The sequence below is a fragment of the Triticum aestivum genome, chromosome 1B (assembly GCF_018294505.1).
Source record: "Triticum aestivum cultivar Chinese Spring chromosome 1B, IWGSC CS RefSeq v2.1, whole genome shotgun sequence".
Lineage (NCBI taxonomy): Eukaryota > Viridiplantae > Streptophyta > Magnoliopsida > Poales > Poaceae > Triticum > Triticum aestivum.
The window spans coordinates 325,416,391-325,443,151 of NC_057795.1; the positions used below are offsets into that span (position 1 = coordinate 325,416,391).

Genomic DNA, 26,761 nt, shown 5'->3' on the forward strand with positions numbered 1-26,761 from the left:
CAAGCATCTCGGAGCTGGAACATTTGTTTTGAGGTCGTCACTGGTCTCGGTTTCATCAAAAGCGAAGAGGACGCTTGTTTATACAAGAAGTTAAGTGCGAGCTTGGTAGTGTTTTTGATCTTGTATGTGGATGACATATTGTTGATCGGGAATGATGTTTCGATGCTGAACTATGTCAAGGAGTCATTGAACGGCAAGTTTTCAATGAAGGACCTTGGTGAGGCAGTGTATATTTTAGGCATTAAGATCTATAGAGATAGATCGAGGACGCTGCTCGGCTTAAGCCAGAGAACATACATAGATAAAGTGTTGAAGCGGTTCAACATGAGTGAGGCGAAGAAAGGGTTCTTGCCACTCTCACATGGTATAAGGCTAAGCGAGACTCAGAGTCCTTCGACATCTGATGAGCGAAACAGGATGAGTAGGATTCCGTATGCCTCGGCAATCGGATCCATCATGTATGCCATGATATGTACAAGGCCTGATATTGCTTTTGCAATAAGCCTAACAAGCAGGTACCAGGCAAACCCCGGTGAGAGTCACTGGGCAGCGGTAAAGACTATTTTGAAGTACCTGAAAAGGACTAAAGAGATGTTCCTAGTTTATGGAGGTAAGGAAGAGCTTGTCGTAAGGGGTTACGCCGATGCTAGTTTCCAAACTAACAGAGATGATTGTCGATCATAGTCCGGATTCGTGTATGTCATGAATGGAGGAGCAGTGAGCTGGATGAGTTCCAAGCAAGATACGGTGGCTGATTCTACCACAGAAGCCGAATACATTGCGGCTTGTGAAGTTGCAAAGGAAGGTGTTTGGATCCGGAACTTTCTGGATGATCTTGGTATTTTCCCAGCCTCGATAAAAATGTTGGACCTTTATTGTGATAATTCTGGTGCCATCGCACAAGCCAAGGAGCTGAGGAATCACCACAAGGTCAGACACATAGATTGGAAATATCACCTGATACGAAAGATCGTAAATAATGGTGATGTAGAGTTATGCAAAATTCACATGGATGCAAATGTTGTAGATCCGTTGACTAGGCCGCTTCCACAACCCAAGCATGAGGGGCACATTAGAGCTATGGGAATTCGATGTCTATTTGATTGACTCTAGTGCAAGTGGGAGACTGTTGGAGATATGCCCTAGAGGCAATCATGTCTGATGATATTTCCTATTTGTTTATGAATAAAGATAGTCCTTGGACATTATCAATGATGTGTATCAGCAAGTACGTGACTTGTTTTTGGGACTATGCATTGTATGATGACTGTCCTAAAAGATCCCTAGTCGAAAGGGTTGTGTGGACGAGCAGCCAACTAGCCTAGCATATGACACGGTCAATGGCTTGGTCTCACTAGCCATGGAGCATTGGATGCTAACCGGATAATATGGACTTGGAAAGGTCTGGTCGGATTCGACGTAGTCGGATCCGAGTCGAGATAAGGTCCGAGTCGGACAGACCCAACTATAAGACGCAACGATATGTCATATGTGAGTCTCTAGTACAACATACGTTCTATGTCCTAAGACGTGAGCTGACGCATGTACTCGGGATGGTGACAGACCTGCTTTGGGCCGACCAAACGCTACTCCATGATTGGGTAGTTACAAAGGTAGGTTTCGGGCTTGTCCAGACCCATGCTGCGAGACGTGGTCGAGCAAGATGGGATTTGCCCCTCCGATCAGGAGAGATATACTCTGGGCCCTTCGCGTGATCCGACCAAGATAAGCATGGTCATGCGATAAGGATTATGAGATAATCCGGTTTGTGGTCGACATCATTGGAACAAAAAAGGGGTTGGGCTAGCACAAGGATGACAATCTCACCTTGAGCCCGACAACATATATTGTGTGGCAAAGGGAACAGAAGTGTGACATGTTGTACAGGTTCGCCTAACCAGCTTCATAGTCTGCTTGGTGTTCGGCATGCCTTGCTAGAGGCCGCTACCAACCATGCAGTCCGGAGGTGATCCGAACTATGGCCAGGCCGACTTGAACCTAAGGGGTCGCGCGCTTAAGGGAAGGAACCTACGAGGTCGGATCCGAGGACACTGGTCGGATGTGATCCGAGCTGTATTCGGATTGTGGCCGAGTAGACTTGTGGGCTTTAGGGTCCGTGCGAGGCCCAAGTGTTGAGCCCGCAACGGACGCCTATATAAAGTGGAGGTGCGGCACACTCGTGCAATTAATCACTTCGGCGCTGTCACTAGGGTTTGCATGTGTTGCGAATAGCCACCTCCACTCGCCGCCGGTTGTGTGATCGGACCTAGCAGTCCACCACACAACGTTCCTCCTGCACGCGCGGATACCATTAGAGGTGGTGCACTTGCACCGCTCCAGCGAACCTGTTCGCGGGATCCGATCGGCTACGTGGGAGACCGGCAAGGAGGAGGACTCCGGGAACGCGAGGCGACTCCGGGAACGCGCTACCTCAACTCTACTTCCGTTGCAGGGCACTGCACGTCTAGTGGTAACAATCTGTGATCCATCTCCCGTAGCATGTTCCTGGTTGTTCTACACGTAGGAAAATTTTAATTTGCAGTCGATGCACCCTACCTTAGAACCCAACAATAGCTCCAAGTGAGGTTACAGAGAATGTTGGAGACGAAAGAGGGGATTCCTTTTGGGGCATCCCCAAGCTTAGTTGTTTGGATCTTCCTTGAATATTACCTTGGGGATGCCTTGGGCATCCCCAAGCTTAGGGTCTTGTCACTCCTTATTCTCCTCATATCGACATCTCACCCAAAACTTGAAAACTCGAATCACACAAAACTTAACGGAACCTTGTGAGATAGGTTAGTATGATAAAAAGCAAATCATTTCACTTTTGGTACTGTCAAAGACAAGATACATAATTTTTCCACACAATGCCTACTGTATCATATCATTCCTACAATTTATATTCAGCAATATAAGCTATAGAAACTAGGAAACAAGCAAACTATGCATTGAAAACATAGTCTGTCAAAAACAGAACAGTCTATAGTAATCTGTACTCAAACCATACTTCTGCTACTCCAAAAACTATGAAAAAATTAGTACCACGTGAGCAATTTGTATATTAATCTTCTGCAAAAAGAATCAACTCATGTTAAAAATGAGAGTTATTTTCGTGAGCGCAAAAGTTTCTGTTTTTCAGCAAGATCAAATAACCTATCACCCAACATGATCCGAAAGGCTTTACTTGGCACTTTATTGAAACAAAAACAATAAAACATGATTACTACAGTAGCATAATCATGTGAACACACAAAAACAATAGATAAAAGTGTTGGGTTGTCTTCCAACAAGCGCTTTTCTTTAATGCCTTTTAGTTGGGCATGATGAGTTCAGTGATGCTCGCATAAAGATAAAGATTGAAGCATAACAAGAGCATCATGAATCATAAGTTCCTCTCTCATAATAATTTTTAGTAGCATCATGAATAGATTCATCCATATAACCATCACATAAAGCATTCTTTTCATGATCCAAAAGCATAGAAAATTTATTACTCTTTATGGCATACATGTCATCATAATAAACATCATAAGTAGCAACTTTGTTCTCATCATAGTCAATTGAAACCTCTTCCAAAATAGTGGATGTATCACTAAATAAAGTCATGACCTCTCTTTCATCAATTTTGTAATAAGATTCAACACCCTCCAAAATAGTGGGATCACTACTACCTAGAGTTGACACTCTTCCAAACCCACTTTCATCATTGTAATCATCATAAATAGGAAGCATGCTATCATCATAATAAATCTTATTATCGAAAGTAGAAGGAATCAAAGGATCATATTCATTATGCAAAGCATCCCCAAGCTTAGGACAAGCATTGTTTTCAGAAAATAAATCTTCAAACATTTCATACTCATCAAACATAGGATCCCCAAGCTTGTGGTTTTGCATACCATCATAATCATTCTTATCAATAGCATGAATGGCACCAATAGTATAGCAAACATTATTATCATATTCTTCCAAGCAAGTGCCAAAAAGATATCCAAGATCATAAAAGACATCATTGTCTTCCCAAGCATAATCACTACAACAAGTAGTAGGCATCACAAAATCATACTAAATATCATCATCCTCCATCAACATATTTGATTCACTTTCATGAGGCACAATGGTGATAGGAGCATTGGGAGAGTTACGTTTTACCTCTACTTTTTCTTCTTTTCTTTTTCTTCTTCACCACCTCATGTGTGGGTTTAATCATTTTTTTCGAGCTTCTTATTGAAGAGATTGATTGGATAGGAAGCTCCTCCTCGTTACCTAATTCATCATAAGAAACACTAGGAGGGTATTGGAAAATATTTTCCCTTCCATTAGTATTCTCTTCATACTCTATTTGTTTTCTTGTCTTTAGATAGTTGGCAATATAAGGATTCTCAATGCAATTTTCCGCACAAAACATATAAATTTCCTCTAGATCAAAATCAAGAAATCTATTGAGGTTAAAATTTGGAATACCCTTAGTCATATGTTTCATCTCTTCATACCCCAAAAGAAGACTAAGCTCTTTATGATGCTCAAGGGTAATCAAGTTATCACAATTTTTGGACACAATTTGATCATGAAACAAATAGCATTGGAGATTTAAATGACCATGTTCATTGCAAAGTTAACAAGGATGGCGAGAAATATTAAATATTTCAGCACAATCATCTAGCCTCTCTTGCAACTTTTTCGTTTCTAAATATTTATGCTTGTTACAAAATTTATCTTCCTTTTTTTGTGCTTTTGCACTCCCAATTCACTCCACAAAAATTGACATTCTTATAGGAGACATCATTATCATGGCTAGTGCAATCATCATTAGCATTGTGGATATTCAAAGAATTCATACTAACAACATTGCAATCATGCTCATCATTCAATTAATTTGTGCCAAACATTTTATTGACTTCTTCTTCTAACAATTGAGCACAATTTTCCAAACCATCATTTTCAAGAAAGACATTATAAAGATGATCAATAATATGATGCAACCTCAATTCCATTTTTATGTAGTTTTTTTATAAACCAAACTAGTGATAAAACAAGAAACTAAAAGATTCGATTGCAAGATCTAAAGATATACCTTCAAGCACTCACCTCCGCGGTAACGGCGCCATGTCTACTACGCAACGTTATTCTTGTAGACACGTGTTGGGCCTCCAAGCACAGAGTTTTGTAGGACAGTAGCAGTTTTCCATCAAGTGGATGACCTAAGGTTTATCAATCCGTGGGAGGCGTAAGATGAAGATAATCTCTCTGAAGCAACCCTGCAATCAAATACAAGAAATTTCTTGTGTCCCCAACACACCCAATATAATAGCAAATTGTATAGTCGGTGAAGAAAAGCTCCCTGCACACGCTTGAATCCAATGCACGTTGAGAGACAGCACGACGCCCTGCAGAGTGATTGACGAAACTACAATTAAGTGAACAAATTTAATAGAAAATTTGCATGAGTATGCGCTCGTGTATATTTATCATGTATCAAAGTAGTTCTTATTTTCTTATCATAATCAAACAAAAGCATAAGTTATTATATTCAGAATATTTTCCAAGACACAAGTAATCAAAATACAATTGAGGGCACAATCAGTATTAGGAAGTAAGCAAGTGCTGGTTACTTACTATTATGGTGAAAGAGAGATATATAAACATTTTGTTCGATAATTTCTTGAGACAAACTCTTCATCTTTCGTTCCTTCTCGAACCTGCAAACATGGTGTGTAGATAAAACATACATTATGTTATGAAATCAAAACGAGGGAGACATATTAATAACTCATTTGCTTCCTTATCTTTAGACCTCTACTAATAGAGAAATCTGGTATCTTGTGATCAACACCCTACTGCTGAGCGACGCTGGCCATCCTGCTGAGCGCCGAGGAGGTGGGAGAGGCGCAGCAGACCATGCTCCTCCAATAGAGTTTGAGCTCGTCTGTAGCTCAGAGCTTACTCCCATGCGCCTCTAGAATATCAAAACAAACTTACCCCACATAGCTATGATATAAGAGGCTGCAGACGAGAAGTAAAACTAAAATCGGTTTACTTTAATAGACTTACATCACATCCTGCAACACTAAAAAGAATTTTTGCGAAACTAACTTTTGAAAGAAAGTACCTCCATTGGTAATCTAATATGGCAATTGTTGGCTGCGCTACATTACATGTTTCTTCTAGACATTATTACGTTACTCCAACAATACCAAATGAACTATATATAGAACATTTTGTTAAGACAATCTTGCCATACAACAACAGTAAGGGTCGTTGTAAAAAAATGAAGAAATCAAAATGGGGAGTTATTTACCAGACCCAAACAAAGTTGACAACTATTTATCATGTTATTAGCCATACCCAAACAAAGTTGACAGCTAATCTAGCACTACACTCCAACATGCAAAAACAATAGATAAAAAGAACAATTCCATACCTAAAGTCCTACCACTTAAGGACAGGGGAAAAACTAACCATGCAAAGGAACAAAAAGCCTTGGCTCCCGGACAAAACTGTGCTCCTCCATGACAAAGAGAAGGCTAGGTACCCAACAAAGCAAGAAAGGCAACAAAATCCTTCGATGGAATCTAGCTAAACAACATCATCTCCTTGACAGGAAGGCTCAGATTCCACCTTTATAGAAGACAAGGTACCCAAAAGGGCTAAAAAAGGGACAACAATTTTTTACGCTTCGATGGCATCTAGATATGTTCGTCTCCTAGACAATAAGTAACAATAGACCATAGCTAGAGGTGAGCATGTCGTCAACAGGAAGAAAGCAAAAGCACCATCATGAACATGGACATGAACAATAGAGTAAAATCAGAAACATAGGAGGCTGACAAGCTCACCTAGTAGGAATCAGCGGGCTCGCTGGAAGCAGAGTCGGAGCACGAATCGTCGGAATCTTCGCCAGGAGAAAGAAATGGCAACAATAATAGACCTACATCATGTACCAAAGGAGCACCTAAGATGAATAGCTAAAGAATCAATACCGAGATAAAAAATCATGCACCAAACGAAAACCTCAACCAGCCTTGCGCCACACGAAATCCATCGCAACCCAATCCCTACCCAGGATGCCCCTTCCTAGTCCCGAGGAGTGAGCCAGCAGCGGCACTGTCCGACACGTGGAGAGGATGCGTAAGGAGAAGAACGGGTGAGAGAGAGGCACCACCGACAACCGTCCCCGCGCCCTAATAGAGGGGTCGATGGTCGGGGAGGAGGTCGCCAACAACCGTGGAGGCCCCGTCCTTCCTCCACCACCGCGCGGGGAGGGATGGCCGCGCACCTCCATCGTTGCCGGGCTCGGGAAGGACGGAGGACCGCGTCAGTGGCAGCGGTGAGGTCGCTGATGGGAAGGAACGGAGCAGGATAGGAGAACGGGAGTGTGGTGGCGCCTGCAAGAGTGACGACGAGGAGCGGCCACTTCCTTGGGGGGGGGGGTCGATGCGCGTGATCTCGACGTCGGGGTCGTCCTCCTTGCGCTCGGGGGGGGGGGGTGGTTCTCCTTTTCGCCCCTGCGCACGGGCGTGCGGTGCTGCGACGACCGACTGGGCAAAGGAGATGACAACGGCTTGGGGCTGGACCTGGACGGCGGCGGGGAATGGAGGCGCGGGCAGGTCTAGAGTTTGGAGGGAGGGAGAGAGGCGGGGCAGGAGGAAGAGGAGAGGGCGCGGCGCGAGTGGGGGAGGAGCGACGACCCCGTGCTCACCCTATCGAATTACATATTTTTCCAGCCATGTTAAATGACAGAAATGCCCTCGGCGGGTCATAGAAATTACGCGCGGTGGCAACTATTCATTGCGACCGTGTTTCCTTTCTATCCGACGGTCCTGTTCTCTCCATCTCGTGATCCGACGACCTAGAACACATCAAGCAAACGATCCGACGGTGAGGGAGCCCAAATCGCTAAGGAGGCTCCCGTCATTCTTGTTTCTAGACTAGATCCGACGTCGCTCAGACTGGGTTCCTCCCGTCATTCTTGTTTCTCGATTCTGAATCCATCTCAAATTCTCTCCGATCTCTTCTGGGTCCTGACACCCACTGGCCCATTTCCTCACCCGCCGGAGTCACCCCGCGCGCCAGAGTTAGCGCAGTCGCAGCCGCAGCCGCCACACCCCGAGTCCGCCCTTCCGCCACCGCGACAAGCTCCGTCGCCTCCTCTCCTCCCGGTCCAACCCCCGGCGCCTTTTCTCCAATCGGGGCGAGCTCGACGACCAGAGCCGCCACCCCCGTCGCTTCCGTCTTGGAACGGGACGAGCCGGCGCCGCCTTGCTGCCTCCTCTCCTTCCTAAGTCCAGGACTGCAGCGACCGAGGCGAGCCGACTACATCATCCTCCTCCCGATTGAAGGCGGCGGGGGCGACTGGAGCGTGCACCGCGACCTGCAGTAAGCTCCGACTCCCCTCATCCGCTCCCTGCCCTTCCTTTCCTTAGACTCGGAACCATACTCTAATTGATTATCAGGACGCAGAACCTTACATTTGGTGTTGGCGGCTAAGAATCCTCCCTCTATGGAGGCTTTGATGATATCCGCACGCTGTGGGCATATGACACTCAAAGGTAGGTTACCGTCTGATCTGACCCGATGCTTTTCTTTCCGTGTCACCAACTGATGATTTTCTATCTACGAAGATGTTATGGCGGTCGTTGACAAAGAGGGGAAGAGTGTAGTCGCCAGTTTTCGTGATCACAGAAAGCGAACGGTTCTGCACTATGCCGCTGCAAAAGGGGAAGCAAATATCTGCTCATATCTCATCAATGAAATTGGCATTGATGTGAATGCTTTTTATGGCGAAGGTACTATTTATTATGTCGATGTATGTGTAGCATGGTTATTTTTTGGATCATTTTCACCTGGTTTTTTTTTTGAGTTTTATCATTAACAATATGTGATTACACCGTTGTAGAAAGTAGCAAGTGGAGAGTAAAGTAAAAGGTGGTTGCCATACTCATAGGCTATATTTCCTTGATTCAATTACAGTACCGCAATTGCATTCGGGTGTAGAATTGTAAATCTGAATCGACCCATGCAGCACATTTTGGTGCTGCAGTTCGTTTCGAGTAGCTAGCTATGGACAGGGGTGCGTGGAAGCTTGCTATCCATGTGCCAGAGCCATGAGTTGGTTGCGAGATCTTATGGGTTTCAACTCTAGCCTACCCCAACTTGTTTGGGACTAAAGGCTTTGTTGTTGTTGTTGTTGTTGTTTAGTTCGTTTCGAGTACAAAATTGGAGACGGATCGAGTGTTATTGCAGTTTGGTATGTGTGTAAACTGCAATTTGTATCGGTTTTACAAGTTTTACTCCTTGTGTCGTATGTCATGATGTGCTCGATGTTTTTAGTAAAAGCAAACAGTCATCTTCCTGAAATAGTTCCACTGTGTGATGTTAATTGCTGCACAAATTTCATCAAGAAGGAAAGATTGGAAGACGGATATAATATGTTAAAATAAAAGAGTAGGAGATGGATGCTATATCATTAAAATACTTCTATCGTGTGATGAGATATAGGTGTCAGTTGTACCTAGTGTTGTTGCTTATGTAATTTCTGAATGAATTTCAGGTCAAACACCATTGAAGAAAGCTACAGAGAAAAGTAACATGGAAACTATTGAATGCTTGCTTAATCATGGGGCCGATCCATGTGTTTTAAATCTTGGACCTACTATATTGTGTAAGGCTGCGAGGATTGGTAAGATGATACCTTGTGATTTGTTTTAATTTAAATGGGAGAAATGTAATGTTTTGTATGTTTCTTAATACAGGAAGCCTAAGAATAATGAAGCTACTACTTGATAAGGGAGTTAATATTGATGCGAAAAGCTATGAGGGTATTACTGCACTTGTGTGTGCTGCTAATGCTGGCCAGAGCGGTGCAGTCAAGTTCCTTGTAGAACATGGTGCTAAGGTGAGTTTTCATTATAATTTCCTCACGCAGGTTTATAGGACATGTAGCTCATACAACAATGATCTTACAGGTGCAGCCACAAGAAGAGTTTAATTCCAGTCATGAAGTCACACCCTTATCTTATGCTGTCTCCTCTGGTTCCATTGAATGTTTTGATCATTTAATAAAGGTACATCATATAATCAAGTCCCTTTTGGGTTCATTATTGCGCTGTTTCTGTTTTGGGTTCATTTCAGGATGCGACATATCTGTATTTACTCTTCTATATCTGTATTTACTTTTTAAACTAATTACATTGTCTGCATTACAGGCCGGTGCAGATCCTAAGTTAATCCAGAATCCTCTACACATTGCTGCTTCTAGTGGGAGTGTCAAACTGGTCGCTTGGTTTCTACAATTTGGAGCTGACCCAGATTCTTGTGATGTAATTTATGAACTTCAGTTTTTTTCTTTCTTGTACTGTCGCACTTCACATGTACCTTTATATTTTCATTATGTATTGACAGATCGAAAGGGCTTTGATGGTATATGTGTTTGCTTGTTTCATTTTAAATCTAGAACTGACCCTAGTGGACATTGTTTTTCTTTTTGTACTCTGACACTTCTGAATAAATTTTCATATTCTTGATATTTATTATTGACAAATTAGAAAGAGCAGCTACTGTATCCATACTCATCTGATCGTACATGTATTTGCTGCTTTAGTGATGCTATTGCTTTTTTTATCATACTACAAAACATGTAATCATCGTAACTTTGTTTTTTGCATTGTAGTTGTACTATGAGCATTTGGTGCATCGTCATATTATACAATCACATTTCATAGACTTTTGTATGTTTCTTCTACTGCCAAGTAAACTAACTTTTGACAGTGTTTATTATGCTTTCTTTCCTGTAGTGTGTCGATGGATTGAAACCCATACAAGTTGCTGCACAGCGTAATTATGTTGATGTTGTTGAGTTACTTTTCCCATGTACCAGAAGAATTTCAGGTGTTCTGAACTGGTCAGTGGCCGGTATCATCGAGACTTTTGTTGAGAACAAGGTGCCAACTGAATTTTATATTGATTATGCAGTATCATTACATGTTCATGAATTGAAATCCTTTATTCTATAAATCTCATGATAATAGTTGAATGCATTTTCAGACAAAAGACGTTACTCATAAGGAAGCCATTTCGAGAAGAATTTCATCGACTAAGGTGTGTTAAACTGATACTAGCAGGTGCACCCACGCATTTGCACGTTATAAGAGAATCTCTCTAATAGTTTTTTTTGAGTAACTCTCACTGGTACCTTATTTTTCTTGAGCGAAACTCTCACTGGTAGCCTTTTCTTTTCTTGAGAAGACTCTCTTAAGAACGTGCTTTTTTTTTTTGCTCTTTGTCCATAGCCATTCCCATTCTAAAATCTGACCAAGTTTGCATAGCGCACATATCAAGCCTGGCCTACACAACTCCATCGGTTTTAATGCATTCATCACCGACATTACTGAATTCAGCTTTTAATTATTTTCAGTTTACTTAGCACAGTCCTCAAAGGACAATCTTTAGCTACCACGTATACATATTTCGTGGACTTCTTACCTACATTAAAAGCTGAATTCATTGCGCAAATATTTAAGGCCGCAAGAATTCACCGCATAAATATTTGCATTCTTTATGTTGTTCAATGAAATGATTTGTCAATTTTGCTTTCAGATGAATGTGAGTATTTTGTCAGATGAAGAAATAAACCTTAAAATCAAGGCAATGGTACCGAAAGAAGAGTACCAGTTCTTTTCCAAATGGTCAGCTACAAAGAAACGGTTATTTTATGAGTCTACGTTGTACGGACTGCCAGAACCAAAGCGAATTTTCAATTATGATGTTGGAACTATAACGGTATAATCTTTGCCTTCTGAATGTATAACTCTTAATTGCCTTAGTCTCTTACTTCTTTCCTTCTCAATGTATAAGTCTTAATTGCCTTAGTCCCTTATACATCTTTCTGTATACATGCAGAGTAGTGTCATTTTTGACACAACAAGTGCTAGTCCCACAAAGGTGCAGGCGAGTTATCTCAGAGCTATAAGTGTTTATCGACTTTGGCACTTTGCGAGGTCCGATGCTGTTTATGAACTTGGTCCTGGTGGCAATAAAATCACTGTTTCGAGAGAAGATGGGACGTTTGTTTTCTGGTTCAGGTATAAGAAGAATGACGTCGGTGTGGTAATTGATGGCCAGAGCATTTGGATAGATGGTTTCCTCCGAAGGACCTGTAATGATAGCGGCAGTTTTACTTATCGTCCTCCGATTCATTTCTGTGCTGGCAGCTTAAAGCACACTGACAGCAATGGTAAAGGAACCTTTGAAGAGTATATTATTGCCTCTGATTTGATGTTATCGGATTTAGGTGGTCAATACAGTGGTAGTGTGTCACAGCTAAAACTAGAAGTACACGCGGTGCGTGGTGCTGTCGTTGCTATTAGTAATCACAAAGAGAACATGTCTTTTAGGAGCACCTGCCATAATGCTTCGGATATGCTCATTCTGTATTCAACGGAGGCTGGAAAGAACAACTGGATATTTCAATACACTATGAAGTCCTTGGAGAGAAAACAGGTGGAGGTACCTATTTCAGTACCTTGTTGTTTGGATGGTACGGTCACAAATCACAGACAGGTATCCCATAGTGCTCTGAATGCCCTTGACACAATAGCTCAAAAAACATCAGTGGATGCTTCTGCTGCTCCTGATGCCAACCCTGTTGCTGCTTCAACTGTTAGTACTGCTGTTGCTGCTGCTGCTGCTGCTGCTGATACCTTTGTTGCTTCTAATGACAATATTGTTGCTGCTACCACTGTTAATGCTGCTGCTGCTGCTGCTGCTGCTGCTGCTGATGTTGCTGCTGCTGTTGCTGCTGCTGATGATGATGAGCAAGAGGAGGGGAATGAGGAGGAGGAGAAAGAAGATGGAGGTCCTGCTGCTGCTGCTGCTGCCTATTACGGCGATGATGAGAAGGAGAAGGAGAAAGAGGAGGGGCTGGAGGAGGAAGAGGGTGGAACCAATTCAGGCAGCATTTTGACTGGTCCTGCTGATGTTAACGGTGATGCCGTTGAGGGGAAGGTGGACGAGGAGGGGCTGGAGCAGGAAGGGGGTGGAACTAATTCATGCAGCATTGTGATGGGTCCTGCTGAAGATGATGATGTTGAGGAGGACAAGTTGAAGAGGCGGGAGGAGGAGAAGAGGCGGGAGGAGGAAGAGAAGGCATACAAGACTGTGACTGGTGTACCGTTTCGCAAATTATCCCAGTGCCTTGATGCTTATGTAGTGTTGCGAAGAAGAAAAGTGGTCAAAACCAGGTTCTTTCTTCCGAACAAGAAATCTGAGTTCATGAATCAGGAAACTGATGCTATAATGAAGGAAAATGATGAAAGTGATAAGCACTTTAAAGAGAGAGTACTCGCAGCAAATCTCAGAAGAGGAACACTTTTCACTGTAGAAGAGCATAGCGGCATAGGAAAGCACAGAGGCAGATTGTGGCCCATGCCACCAAGGCCATGCTCCAAAAAGAAGGGCACGAAAATTCGGTAAGCGCATTTTCATAGGTTTGTACATTTTCTGATGTCCTTTTCACTTAATGATTACGATGTTTACCTTTTCAGGTGGTTTTATTTAGCTGAGCCTGAGTAGGATAGATAAGTAATCTTTGAAGGTACCCACTTTTTGCTTACCTCCTGTCATTGTCAGTTTTCTTAATCGTACTGTAAATTAATTATGTATTGTAAGCTTTTGCTTTTTCTCTCCATTTCATTTGATATGCTTTCGTATATGCTACTCATATAAGTTGGAGTAAGATTTTTCTGTAGCTCTCGATGAAGTTGTAATTGGTTTCAGCCATTAGAAATAATTTGCTGTGCTAATGAAATAGCTTGGTTATTCTGGCTTGCATTTGTATCTCATTATTGGTTAGTTTGTTTAGATGCTTTGGTGGTGTGCATCATGTGGTAATAATTTCAGCTTGTAAAATCAGTGACCGTGTTATGGGGATATTATACTCTTTATACTAAATAATGGTAGTGATCACCTGTTTTGTCATGATCCACGACAAGGTAGCTGCATAGTCATCATTCGAAATTACTTACAATAATGAATAATCTGGACCTCTGTTTTCCGTAGCCGCAAAATGTGAAGAGATATAAGATGATTGGGTAGCCTTCATTTCCTTTAGTTATTCAGTTTTCAGCATTCTGGGATTATTTTTGCTTGTACATATTTGTCCCCACAGTGTTTAACTAGTTGCACAACTAGTTTAGTATCGTAGCTTGGGATTAACTGAGCAGCTTGACTCCACTAGTTGGCAGTCCCCGATTGGTCGACTAGTCTAGTCTTTTGAGTCGAGCAATTCAAAATGGGCTCACACTTTTCTTAAAAAAAGTGATCAGGAGGAGGTCTAAGGCTGCCCCCCTGAACCTTAGTCTCTCCCTCACACCCACTCATCTTACAGCCTCCAGATCATACCACCTCCTGGGTGTTGCTAACCTGAGCCTTTCAAGGCGGCCACTGGCGTCACTGGTGTTTGCAACACCAGCTGTTGCTGCAACCTTCCGCTATCTTATCATCTGCTCTGCTTCCTCTCTTACAATGTACTCCCTCTGTAAAGAAATATAAGAGCATCTCTAGCAGACCCCTTATCGCGACCTATAAAGTGAGTATAAGGGCAGCAGAAAACGTGTTTTGAGGGCTGGCGCGGGCCTGTTCGGCCGCAGCCCGCGCCAGCCCTCAAAACACGTGGTTTTTTCTCAATTTGACACATGTGTCATATTACATAGAAATATGAAATCAATATAAATTTAAATCTGAATATTACAATACAACAATCATCCAAATTACAATAATTATTCAAATCTAGTAACTTATAGTTCAATACAAGAATTGCATCAGCATCATGTTCCTGAGTGGCGGTTGCGAGGGATGCAAAGACGGCCAGCGGTCGATCCTCGCCGTCTCTTTCTGTTCCTATCCTCGAGCCCCTTCAGGGCGAGGACCACCACCACCATCTGCTGCCGTTTGTTCTCGAGTAGCGTCTCTATGTCCAAGTCGTTGGACGAGGACGAATCCTCGAGCAAAAATTCCTCGCAAGGGCTCAAATCCATGTACAAATCGCAACAGAGCTCGCATGAACGGAAATCGTTCGCTAAATCTAACTTGAAGGGGCAGAAAAGGACTCACCGGCGGATTCGGGGCGGCGGCGACCCGGGGCCGGTTGATCCAGGGCGCTGGCGAAGCGGTGCGGTGGACCCGGGTCTGCAGCGGCCCGGCGGTGTGTTTCCGCCGGCTGATATGGCTGGAATCGAAGGCGGCGGGTGGCTGCGGAATGGGGGAGGGGAACGCTAGCAGGCTGAAATGTCCCTCCCGCCAACTGCTTTTGCACGATACAGGGCACCGAAGGGGCGGGGGAAAACCTGTATTTTCGCGGGTGGGGGAGGGGGGGGGGGGGGATTTACCGCGCCCCTCAAAATTTTTTAAGGGTTGGGGGCGTTTAAGGTGTCTGTTCGGGCTGCTTTTTCCACGCAAAACTGTAAACTGACGGTTATTTTGCAGTTCGGCGCGATATAAGGGGTCTGCTAGAGATGCTCTAAGACCGTTTAGATCACTAAAGTAGTGTAGTGATCTAAACGGTCTTATATTTCTTCACATAGGGAGTACTAGCTAATAATTGCCCGTGCATTGCGACGGGGATGGACTGCTAAAAAAAGAGAAGCAAGCCACATAAATGATGTGAACAAATTTTATATCTCAATTAGTTTACACAAATTTGAACCAGGAATAATGAATTGGTTGAATATATTGATATCATTTGTAGAATAACACGGAAAAAGACAGGGACTTCACTTCCTGTATCATGCATAGTAAATAATCATGCTAGGAGCCAGCTTGTATATGCCTATGTAGTATAATTAATTTTCTTATTTCTTCTTCAGTTATTCCCCAGAATGATTAAACCTCAAGTAATTAATACATGTAATTGGCATGACGGTGATCAATTAATGGCGGGGGCGCTAGGAAGCTATCTAAGGCCACCTGCTCTATGGAGAAAGCTATCGTTGGAGGTGTGCCTCAGGGTCAGCCTTCCATTCCCAATGATCCCCTTCATCATCGCCACAAACTCCCTATAGTTGATTCAACCACCCTGAACGAATGATATTATATATCAAGGGCATGAATAATCCAGATTTATATTTGTAACCAAATAAAGTAAGAGTGCAGATTAATCAATGGAATTAACTGAAATAATTAAATATTTCGAGATGGTGACTACAGAGCATGAACTTATAATGAGAAACTACACAAATTTAATCTGTCCTTGTTTTAATAATTAACTGAAACATGATGCTGTGGGTTTTGCCAATTCTGATGTTATACAAAATAATTAGAAAGTAAACAAATTTAATCTATCCATATTTCAGTAGATTAGATGCTGCAAAAGGTTGTACAGCCTTATGGGAAACAATCGGCCAAGTTAAATTAATTGAGGGATGAACTTACTCAATGAATCAACCACTTTGTTGCCCCCAGTCTTGTCAAACTTCGACACAAGCAAGTCTAGCATAGCTGGTGAAACTGAATATCCAAATCGAGAACATCAAGCAGCTCTGGTGGATTGATCTCATTAAGTTAGTTGATTGTTTCCCTTGCAAAGAAGCAAGGGAACTTGAAGCTGTACTGCTGTAGCATCTCACCCTTCAGTTCCGAAGCTTGTAAAACAAAGAGCTGAACTCTTTTGGCCCTTGAAGGATGACAAGTAATGTATTTAAAGTTAGGAGGTTAGAGAAAAAAAGTTAATAGAAGATAAGATCAATTCATCTATTAAACAAAGCAAGCTACAAATGCGAACAGTGTAGCGGACTAAGATCAATTCAAGTACCAATTATTAAGTGAAATTTCAGGGCATAAAGCACAAACTTCTTGTACTGTAATGGATTACAATCAAAGAACTTACATAGTACTAATTAGTTTTATCCTGCAAAATATTGTCAGCAAATCTCAGTTTCCTCACAACGGAAATTGTCTCTAGTTTTGCTGAAGGATATTTACGGAAAGTATGGAAAAGCTTTCAAGCTAACCTTCCGTCAAAGTAACCTTTAGCCAAGTATATGTATGGAAGTATCTAAATAGTGCACCAAAATCGAAATGCTCGAGAAAATGGAACCATTGAGGTGTTGCTGGGTCTCCTGAATCACGAGAACCATCTTGATTAGGCAATGACACATGTTTGGAAGATAATTCTATCAAAGTAGAGGCACTCCAACCCTGGGCGTTCATCTTGTTCCAGTCCTACTCAGATTTGTGCTAGTTCTAAAACAGTCAACAGAGATGCACAATGACCATGGACATTAATCTGGGCCAGAGACCTAAGAATTTTGAACCGAGATGCACTATTTTTTTAGCGCAGCACATCCTCTGTTGGCGGTTAAATACCTCATGTCTTGGCCCGTAGTTCAAACTTCTTACTGTCATTCTTAGATGTGCACCTTTCTTTTACATATTTGTCCACTGAACCTGCAATCCTGCATCCGAAACAATTGATCTGATGACCCATGTGTTTGTTAGCATATACTATTTGCATGGTTAGTTGCTTTAGCTTCCAGTGCTAGTTAATCAAACTGTAGGTTGCACCAGAAAGTCTACTCTAATGTGTGATGATTGCAACAAGCCCTGAAAATTCAAGACGAAAAACTCGGATCATTTTTTATCTCCACTTCTCATTTAAATGAGCAGCACATTAATGTAGTATGCATGTGACTATAGAGGTAGAAACAAATCAAACCCTCTGTGAACAAAGAACCACGGCCAACAAATCAAACCGTCTCTGAACAAAGTATCTCTATTTTTTAGTTACACATACAACAGCAACAAAGTATCTCTATTTTTTAGTTACACATACAACAGCAACGACCATAAGAAAAAAAATGCACACTCCACATGACCTTGCAAGCAAGAATATACATGTACTTGAACAAAAACGAGGGAGATGGAATTTGTGTGAATTCTTCACCTTTGCTAAGATTGGTGCCATTTCATCCTTTCGACTTTGATTCGATGGCTCACATCTTCATCGATATCACCATCCTTCCGCAACATTGACTCGAAATATCGTGCAACATTGACTCGAAATATCAAGAGGCGTCCTTCTGAGGTACCACCTCCCCATCAAGGCTAAGCTCCTCTTCCTCGTGCCTATTTGTATTGCCTAGTAGTATTGAGACCACACCTCATGTACTCAGTTTTAGTTCTACTAAGTCTAAGACCATTCGATTCCAAAGTTTGTCTCCATAGCTCTAATTTTCTATTAACCCCCGTTTGGCTATCATCGACTAGCATCACATCATTAGTAAAGAGCATACACCATGGCACATCTCCTTGTGACCTCATCGATCATCAAAGCAAAAAGATAAGGGCTCAAAGCAGATCCTTGGTGTAGTTCTATTTTAATCGGAAGTCATCAGTGGCGCCATCACTTGTTCGGAACACTTGTCACGACATTATCGTACACGTCCTTGATGATGATATGTACTTTGTTGCACTTGTGTTTCTTCAAGGCCCATCACATGACATACCGCGGTATCTTACCGTAGGCCTTCTCCAAGTCGACGAACACCATATGCAGTTCCTTCTTTTGCTCTCTGTATCTCTCCATAAGTTGTCGTACCAAGAAAATGGCGTTCATGGTCGACCTCCCATGCATGAAACCAAACTGATATCTGGTCATGATCAATCCGGCTAGAGTGTTAACCACTAATAAAGTCTCTCTCTTTAAAGAGGGTGTTAGCTACGATCATGTCGTAGGCTAGAGCGAAGCTTAAGATATCTCCTTGATTCTTGATGCCATAGCCAAAGCCCCCATGCTTCCCTTCAAAACATGTGTTAGGTGTACCCACGTTGCCATTGAGGTCTCCTCCTATGAAGAGCTTTTAGCCAATAGGTATACTCCTAACCATATCCTCCAGGCCTTCCTGTAACTCTCTCTTGGTGCTCTCATTGTGGCCTACTTGCGGGGCATGCTGAGAACATTGAGAACTAAGTCTCCAACTACAACCTTGACCAGGATAATCTGGTTCCCTTTCCTCTTGACGTCTACCACTCCATACTTGAGGCTCTTGTTGATCAAGATACCTACTCCATTTCTGTTTATAGTTGTCCGCGTGTATCACAGCTTTAAGCCAGTACCCTCCACCTCCTTCGCCTTCTGTCCCCTCCGTTTGGTTTCTTTGATGCAAAGGATATCAACTAGCTTCCGTAACTTGCCTGTCAGGGTCCCTATGTTCCAGCTACCTAAGCGGATCCTACTAGGCTCAACTAGCTTCCTTATCCTTCGCACTCATTGAGTCGAATGCGAAGACCCTTGCTCATTTTTCACTACACCCGTGTTGATGTAGTGCACCACTAAGGATGCGATGACCCGATCATTGCTCACTTGCCCATTTAACATACGGCATGCCAACAAGGGGATGACGGCTCGACCCTTGCCCATTTAACATCACACCTGGGTTCCGATATGGCGCGTCGCTAAGAGGGACACACCCCAACGATGTTCTTCTGGGTTTCATCTCCATAAGAGTGGCTGAGTTTTAACGTTGGCTCGCCAAGCCTATCATAACCCTCCTTTTATCCAGGCTTGAGATAGGCTATGTTGAGACAACATTGGCGGAGTTTAAGATTTACTTTTAGAAAAATAGAAAGCAATTTTTTCTTCATACGTGGGTGATTATTCTTTCTCTTGTCGTGAAATATGGTTCAAAGATCTGGTCGACCAATCAACATGGATGTAAGTTATGATTAATGTTCGCTGACATGGATGTACTTTTTTAACTAGTGAACTAGTATATGTAAAAAGATGTATATTTACTTTTGGTGCTAATTAATATTGGTAAATTCAACTAGCAGGTTTATACATTGTAACACCTTAAATATTTGTCTCCAGAGAAAATTTGTTAGCATTAAAAAACCAGTCATGGGAGGTAGCAACTATATGGAAAATGTGTGCATACATTGCGCTCTTGCATGCGCTTCAGTTGCTAACCAACGAAAGAGTAGTTGTATGCATTATTATCTTTATTAATGCAGAAAACCTGGATAAAGGTGCTGTTTACAGTGCATTACTATTGCTATATCCTAGCAATAGTAAACCAGCCATGGGAGGCGTAGTTGTATCCGTTATGATCTTTTCTGCAAAAAGCTCACATTCTGTTTCATTCAATTAGCAGAATTTGTGGGGGTGCTATGGTCGGCAAAGAGCAAAGGGAAGCATGGCATGCTAGCCGGTCTACCATTATTAGAAGAGATGCAACTACAGGGGGCCCTGCATGTGTTCTATTCGTTCTACACTTTCATTTCCCCCCCTTTTAGCATTTGTTGAATTTTTAGTACGCCTGGTGGGGCTCGTGTCTTCTTTTTTGTGGTTTCAGAATAACTACATGCAACAAAATTGCTAGCGTGACATCCCTCAGTGAGCGCTTGTGCTCAAAACTTGATATGACTCATTGCTATTTGTTGCAGGAAGGAATTGTTCTGGAAAGTTTGTGGGAGGTACTCTAATATGGGCACATATCACGTGAAAAATTATAATTTAAAAAATCTGAAAATTAAAGAATCTATCGATTATGGGGACATAATGGGCCAACACTCTAGACTCTAGACCTGTTATCTTAGTCTTGCCTCCTCCATTTTGCAGAGGGTCCCTAGCCATAGCAGAGCCATTATGTCCTCTCATCTCAGTGTACCTTGGCTAAATGGGATAATCCGATTTTTCTCCAACCTTCTTATTTATGTGCCTGAATAGGTCGACTTGTTTAGCCGCAGGCGTGTTAGACTGCCTCGCGTCATGCACTTCCTCGTTTGTTGCTTTCACTTAAAATTTCTTCTCTGCATTTGCTTCTGGGTGTTGCATTGTAAGTATTACCTACTTTCTTTTGTCCTTTTTAGTCTGCATATAAGTTTTGTCTCAAGTCAAAGTATCTCTACTTTGACCAAATTTATCGAAATAAGTATCCACACTCACAATGCCAAATCAACATTCTTAAATTCATTATGAAATGTAGTTTCATAGTATATATATATGGTATTGTAGATGTTGATATTTTTTAATATAAATTTGGTCAAATTTTGTGAAGTTTCACTTGATACAAATCTAATACGCGGAATAAAAAGGACAGGAGGGAGTATATCTGTATTTAGACAAATGTTTACACGTTGATGATGTTTCGGATTATGCATGTGATATCTATACGTACATATTAATAAAGTATGGAGTGTTTATGCTCGTTGTCGTCATGTATTTTTATAAAAAAGCTCTTTTGTGTTTTCTAAAATAACCCAGTCCTTCTCATTTCTCTCTATCTGTTGGTCTTTGGCCCAACTTTTGTATCCACTATTGCACGCACCTGGGTGTTGGTTAGTATTCCGCGTTCATCTTCCGAGTTTATTCTGTTTTTAGCACGTCAGCTCCATGATCTTTTTATTTACAAAGAGTATGTTAAAATGATCATGCTATAATTTTGCAACTGTAACTTGGATTAAAATAATTTATATATGTAGTTTGACTAGAAAATGCATAGTTTTCAGCTGTGCTATTAGTCGCTAATGTTAACTAATATAAAATTCTTTTTAGGGAAAATTAAGCTAATTAATTGATATGGAATATTAATTGGTTTCTACCTCATTTAAATTGGCTACATATGTTAAATAAAGTATGTTAGAAGGGCCTGCAGTGCATGTTTTTTTCTACAGGCCAAGGAACTTATGAAAAAGAAATTCTATCGATATCTTCAGGAGTTCCCTAACCCCTTGACTAAGAGCAACTCTAGCAGACCCTGCATCTTGCGCCAGCCCGCAAAATAACCGTCAAATTGCGGGTCGGGGCCGAAAAATCTGCACGATCAGACCCCGCATCCCGCCCCGGCCCGCAAATATTTTTGCAGGGCGCGGCAAATCTTCTCCCCCAATCTCTATCTTTACGGGCTGGGAGGCTGACACGAGCTCAACCCCCGCGAGATTTGGCGGGAGGGACATTTTCGCGCGCCCTTTCCTGCTCCCCGCACCCTGCGCCACCGTTGCCCCCCCCCCTTCGCAAGCTCCGGTTCCTCCTCGGTCGTCCCTCGCCGCCATGGACGACCCCATGCTGTCCCCCATCACCGTCGAGGTCGCGCACGCTCCTTCCCCTCGGGCTGATCTCGTCGTCGGCCATGTTGGCCCCGCCGCTGTCGCCCAAGCACACGCCGCGCCTGTTCGCAAGCGGTAGGGCAACGTGGTCATGCAGGGCGGGAATCCGGTTGACCCTGCAGCGATGGCTCGCGCTCTGGGCGCCAACGCGGCAGCGCGATCCCGACCGGCGGCGGAGAAGGTGGACAAGGCCGTGGGCGTAAAGCGGGGGGAAGGTTCCGGCTTCAAAGAAGCCACCTTCTTCATCCTCTCACTCCATTCCCCTGCAAGGAGGTGCTCCGGCGATGCCGTTCAACGGTGCCGCTCCCTCCGTGAGCGAGGTGTTCGACGAAATGGCCGGAAGGTATGCGCCTTCGGTCTTGGCGATTTCCTTTCATTTTCGCCATTATTCTCGATATCTCGTGACTTGTTATCGTTCGCTATAGCGGCGGTTCGAACAATGCAACAACCGAGTTCGTGAACTTGTTGGACACGAACGCAGTTGACATTGATCAAGCCCCTTTTGAACCGTTCGACTACAATGAAACGGAGGAAGGCGTGGACGATCATGGTTGTGCGGACGAATTGGAGGATATCGAAGCAGAAGCGTATGAGCAATCGCAAGCAAAAATTGGGAAAAGCCAAAGATCGAAGAACTACACGATCTTGAAAGATCAAGCTTTGATCAAAGCATAGAGTGCGGTGTCTCTTGATGCATGCACGGGTACTTCTCAAACCGCCAAGAGATATTGGCAAAGGATCGAAGATCAATACTTCCTCTTATGGCAAAGCATCCCAATAGGACTCCACACACATTTGGTCGCTTCAAGGGCGTTGGGAGAATATCAAGCCTGTCGTGGAAAGGTCACGGCAGATGTCCTAGCAAAAGGACTTAGTCGTGGAGCCATCGCAACTAGGAAGTTTAAAGGGGTTAAAACGGGAAAAAGGACATGGGAGTTTATACTGGTTCGGCCCCTTGCGGTGAAGGTAAAGGCCTAATCCAGTTTGTGGTGGAATTGCTTATGTCTCGATTACCAGGGAGCGAATCCGCTTGACCTAGTTCTCGATCTGATCTTACTTGTCTGGAACTGCCTCCGGGTCGTCCCTTTATATACAGAGGTCGACGCCCAGCGGCTCACAGTGTCCCGGTCGGCTCATAAACAGTGTCTGGCTCGGTGTCTATCTATTCCTGCCTTACAATACAAGTCATACACATATGGCGGTTTATCCCTACGGGCTTTAAGCCGCCTTTGGGCCTTGGGCCCTTAATGAACCGCCGTCTTCAAGTATCGTCTTGGGCTTCATATTATGAATCGCCATAGGTATAACCCGGCCCCTCCTGGGCGGGTCACACCTAGTAGTTATATCCCCAACAAAGCCTATGTGTAGCCGTTGGGCAGCTTGCTTGGAGCAAGTACGCAATGCACCTCCAAGTGGCACCGTGGAGTCGGACTATGTGAGTTTGTTTTGCCTTTGTTCAAGTTGTGCATCATCATATTGCATCATGGGAAATGATTGGATTACTTTGTTCACATTGTGTAGGACAAGATTGCTCAACATCAATACAAGGACATGGAAGCTTCGGAAGGCAGATTCTTCAAACTGAGCATTGTTGGGAGTTGCTCCAAAAGTGCGAGAAGTGGAAGTTGATCGACAAAGAATCCCCACCAAAGAGAGGCTCACTTACAAACATGGATGAAGATGAGGATGATGATGGCCCAAGAAATTTGCACAAGCCCGATGGCGACAAGAAGACTAAGGAGAAGATGAAAAGAGAGCAAGAAGCATCGAGCTTGAGGGAGAAGATTGATGCCATGGTGCAATCAAACGAGTCGATGTTGTTGAAGTCGTTGGAGATCAAGAAAGAGTTGTCCGAGAAGAAGGCAAAAGAGAAGCAAGAAAGGTGGCAAATACTCAAGGAAGAGGGGCTCCGCAAAGCTGACATTGAGGAGAGAAGAGCACGCGCCCCTGAAAACAAATCCATGCCAATGTTGCTCGCCGAAGAGAACAAGATCATGACAATGAACCACAATGACATGGACGACCTCACCAAAACATGGCATGATATGGCAAGGAGAGAAATCTTGAAGAGGAGAATGGTCGCATCGGCCGGTCCGTGTTACAGTTACGGTGATGTTTTCTCTGCTCCATATGGTGGCAATGTGGATGATTTCGGTGCGGGAGTTGGAACAAGCGCCGGAGGTGTATTCGGTTGCGTCGATGAACTTCAAGATGGACTCGATGGCGCGGAGTGAAGATCGACCAAGATGATGCCGGACATGAACTTGGCTTTTATTTGCGCGTAAAACTGTTTATGTCATTTGAATTTGAACTTGTTTGTGAAACCCTATGTCAAATGCGAGATTTGCAGTTTTTCTGTTTGCGGGTCATCGCGGTGGTGCCCGAGCAGACCCCGCAAAGCCGACCCGTACTAGGGTATATTCCGTGAATATACTTTTTTACGGATCCGTTTGGGGGGTCTGCATCTGTGCCAGCTCGAGTCAGCCCGCAAAAAAGTTTTGTGCGAACCGCAAATGCGTTTTGCGGGCCGGCGGGATGCGGGGTCTGCTAGAGTTGCTCTAAGAGTGCTATGCTATATATATAGTATAGATCTATTCTGTTAATATTAGTAGAATAATATATTGCTAACACTTTTGAACTGCATGCTCAACACAAGTGCACATCATTTTTGAAGCAAGAGTACTGTAATACTAAGACGAGTGAAATTCTTGTCGCAAAAAACTGCACACTTTTTTGGTACTGTTTTTGATCCAATTTTTAAACCGTTTGTCGGAATGATGTGTATGATATACCGTTGAAAAGTTATTGATGCGGAGCATCCTACGGACATCAGCATGTCAAGAGTCCATTTGCTAAGAGACACGCCCAACTCCTACTTCAATCATACTAAGGTGAATTCCATCCTTAATGTGTGTCCTCTTAATTCCCTCGAGGATGGTATACTACTTGACCATCCTACCATGTGCACATATAGGTTTGACCCTAATGATGAACGTGCCATGGAGGAGGTCATCCACAAGCGAGCGCCTACACCATCGACGGGAGAAGCCTGGAAACGGAGAAGGAACCAGCAAGGAGAAGGCGAGGTTCCATCTGCACTAGCGAGTGTCCATGAGAAGAAGACATGCTGCGAGCTTCAGGACACCCTGTGCGCACGGGCTCCTGGACCTCATGCACACGGGACCCCTATGCCCATGGTACAAGCCCGTGCGCATGGGCTACTACGTCAGGTCGCTGGAGACCCCGTGCGCATGGTCTCTACTTACCCTGTGCGCACGGGCCCCCCTGTATACTGCTGCGAGCTTTGCCATGTAATCCCCATTTCGTCCCTCCTTAACCCTTCATGCCTTGGACCTATATAAACTCCTCTCCCTCCTCCATTTAGACTTAGCTAAGAATAGATCTAGACATTAGAGCTTAGCTCATGTATCTCCCCTTGTGGGATTCCTCTTGAGAGAGATAACACTTCATCGGAGTTCAAGACCTCCATTGGAGAAGATCCTTAGGGATTCAAGACCTCTTGTGGAAAGGATCTATCTAGATCATCAAGACCTCCTTGTGGGAATGATCTATCTAGATCATCAAGACCTCATCTCCTTCATAGGATTTGGGATGAACTTTACCATGTATCTTGTTTCCCTTTGATTGTTCTTGTACGTTGTGAATCTCATGTGTTTGTTGGTCTAGTGGATGTGTGATTGGACTTGTTTTTGAGTGTTCCTCTTGTGGTTTCCCCTCTTGTTCTTCGTGTTCTTTGCGTTCTTCATGGACCCCCCTCCAATTTGTGAAAGATCTCCACTTAGGGTCTCCACCCTAAAACATCTTGGTATCATGAGCCACGTTGATCACAAATTTGGAGTCTCCCCCACAGTTTTCTAGCCTAATTTTGTTTGTTCTTGCCCAATTTCAAAAATTCCCCACAAAAAGGGGCATACCAATTTTTTTGTGATTTGTTTTTCCATGTGAGTTTTTGTTGATTTTGATCCATGGATCTGGTGTTTAGCAAGTAGCTCCACCTCCTATTGCGTCCCCATAGCCTAAGTTTTCTCCCCCCTTCAATTTTGACCTCAAAATCACGCATTTTCCGCCACCCCCATGTCCAGGGGCTCCCAACCTCGTGCCCACGCCCCCCCGCAAACTCCCAGGAGACCCCGTGTCCATGGCCCTTGTACTGTGCGCACGGACCCCGTGTCCACGTGAAGGAAATATGCCCTAGAGGCAATAATAAAGTTATTATTTATTTCCTTATTTTATGATAAATGTTTATATTCATGCTAGAATTGTATTAACCGGAAACTTAGTACACGTGTGAATACATAGACAAATCAAAGTGTCCCTAGTATGCCTCTACTTGACTAGCTCGTTAATCAAAGATGGTTATGTTTCCTAACCATAGACATGTGTTGTCATTTGATGAACGGGATCACATCATTAGGAGAATGATGTGATGGACATGACCCATCCGTTAGCTTAGCATTATGATCGTTACAGTTTCATTGCTACTGCTTTCTTCATGACTTATACATGCTCCTTAGACTATGAGATTATGCAACTCCCGAATATCGGAGGAACACCTTGTGTGCTATCAGATGCTCTACAGGTTTCTCCAAAGGTATTTGTTGGATTGGCATAGATCGAGATTAGGATTTGTCACTCCGTGTTT

General features: G+C 43.3%; 1 protein-coding gene across 1 annotated transcript; it reads left to right on the top strand.

Moving 5' to 3' along the window:
• The first annotated feature begins 7,973 nt into the window (after positions 1-7,973).
• Positions 7,974-20,475, top strand: LOC123121859 (uncharacterized). Its single transcript, XM_044541942.1, has 13 exons — positions 7,974-8,376; positions 8,461-8,549; positions 8,622-8,786; positions 9,551-9,679; positions 9,753-9,895; positions 9,966-10,064; positions 10,206-10,319; positions 10,794-10,940; positions 11,044-11,097; positions 11,596-11,778; positions 11,899-13,466; positions 13,542-13,591; positions 20,145-20,475. The coding sequence occupies exons 2-12, from the start codon at positions 8,501-8,503 to the stop codon at positions 13,567-13,569; spliced, it is 2,679 nt and encodes an 892-aa protein (XP_044397877.1). The 5' UTR covers positions 7,974-8,376; positions 8,461-8,500; the 3' UTR covers positions 13,570-13,591; positions 20,145-20,475.
• The last annotated feature ends 6,286 nt before the right edge of the window (positions 20,476-26,761 follow it).

What these genes read in the sequence shown, in the direction of transcription:
- LOC123121859 (XM_044541942.1), top strand. Translation starts at nt 8,501, where the DNA reads ATGGAGGCTTTGATGATATCCGCACGCTGTGGGCATATGACACTCAAA. An exon ending in GAATGCTTTTTATGGCGAAG is followed by an intron (nt 8,787 to 9,550) that starts GTACTATTTATT and finishes AATGAATTTCAG; the next exon opens with GTCAAACACCATTGAAGAAA. An exon ending in GTTTTGATCATTTAATAAAG is followed by an intron (nt 10,065 to 10,205) that starts GTACATCATATA and finishes TCTGCATTACAG; the next exon opens with GCCGGTGCAGATCCTAAGTT.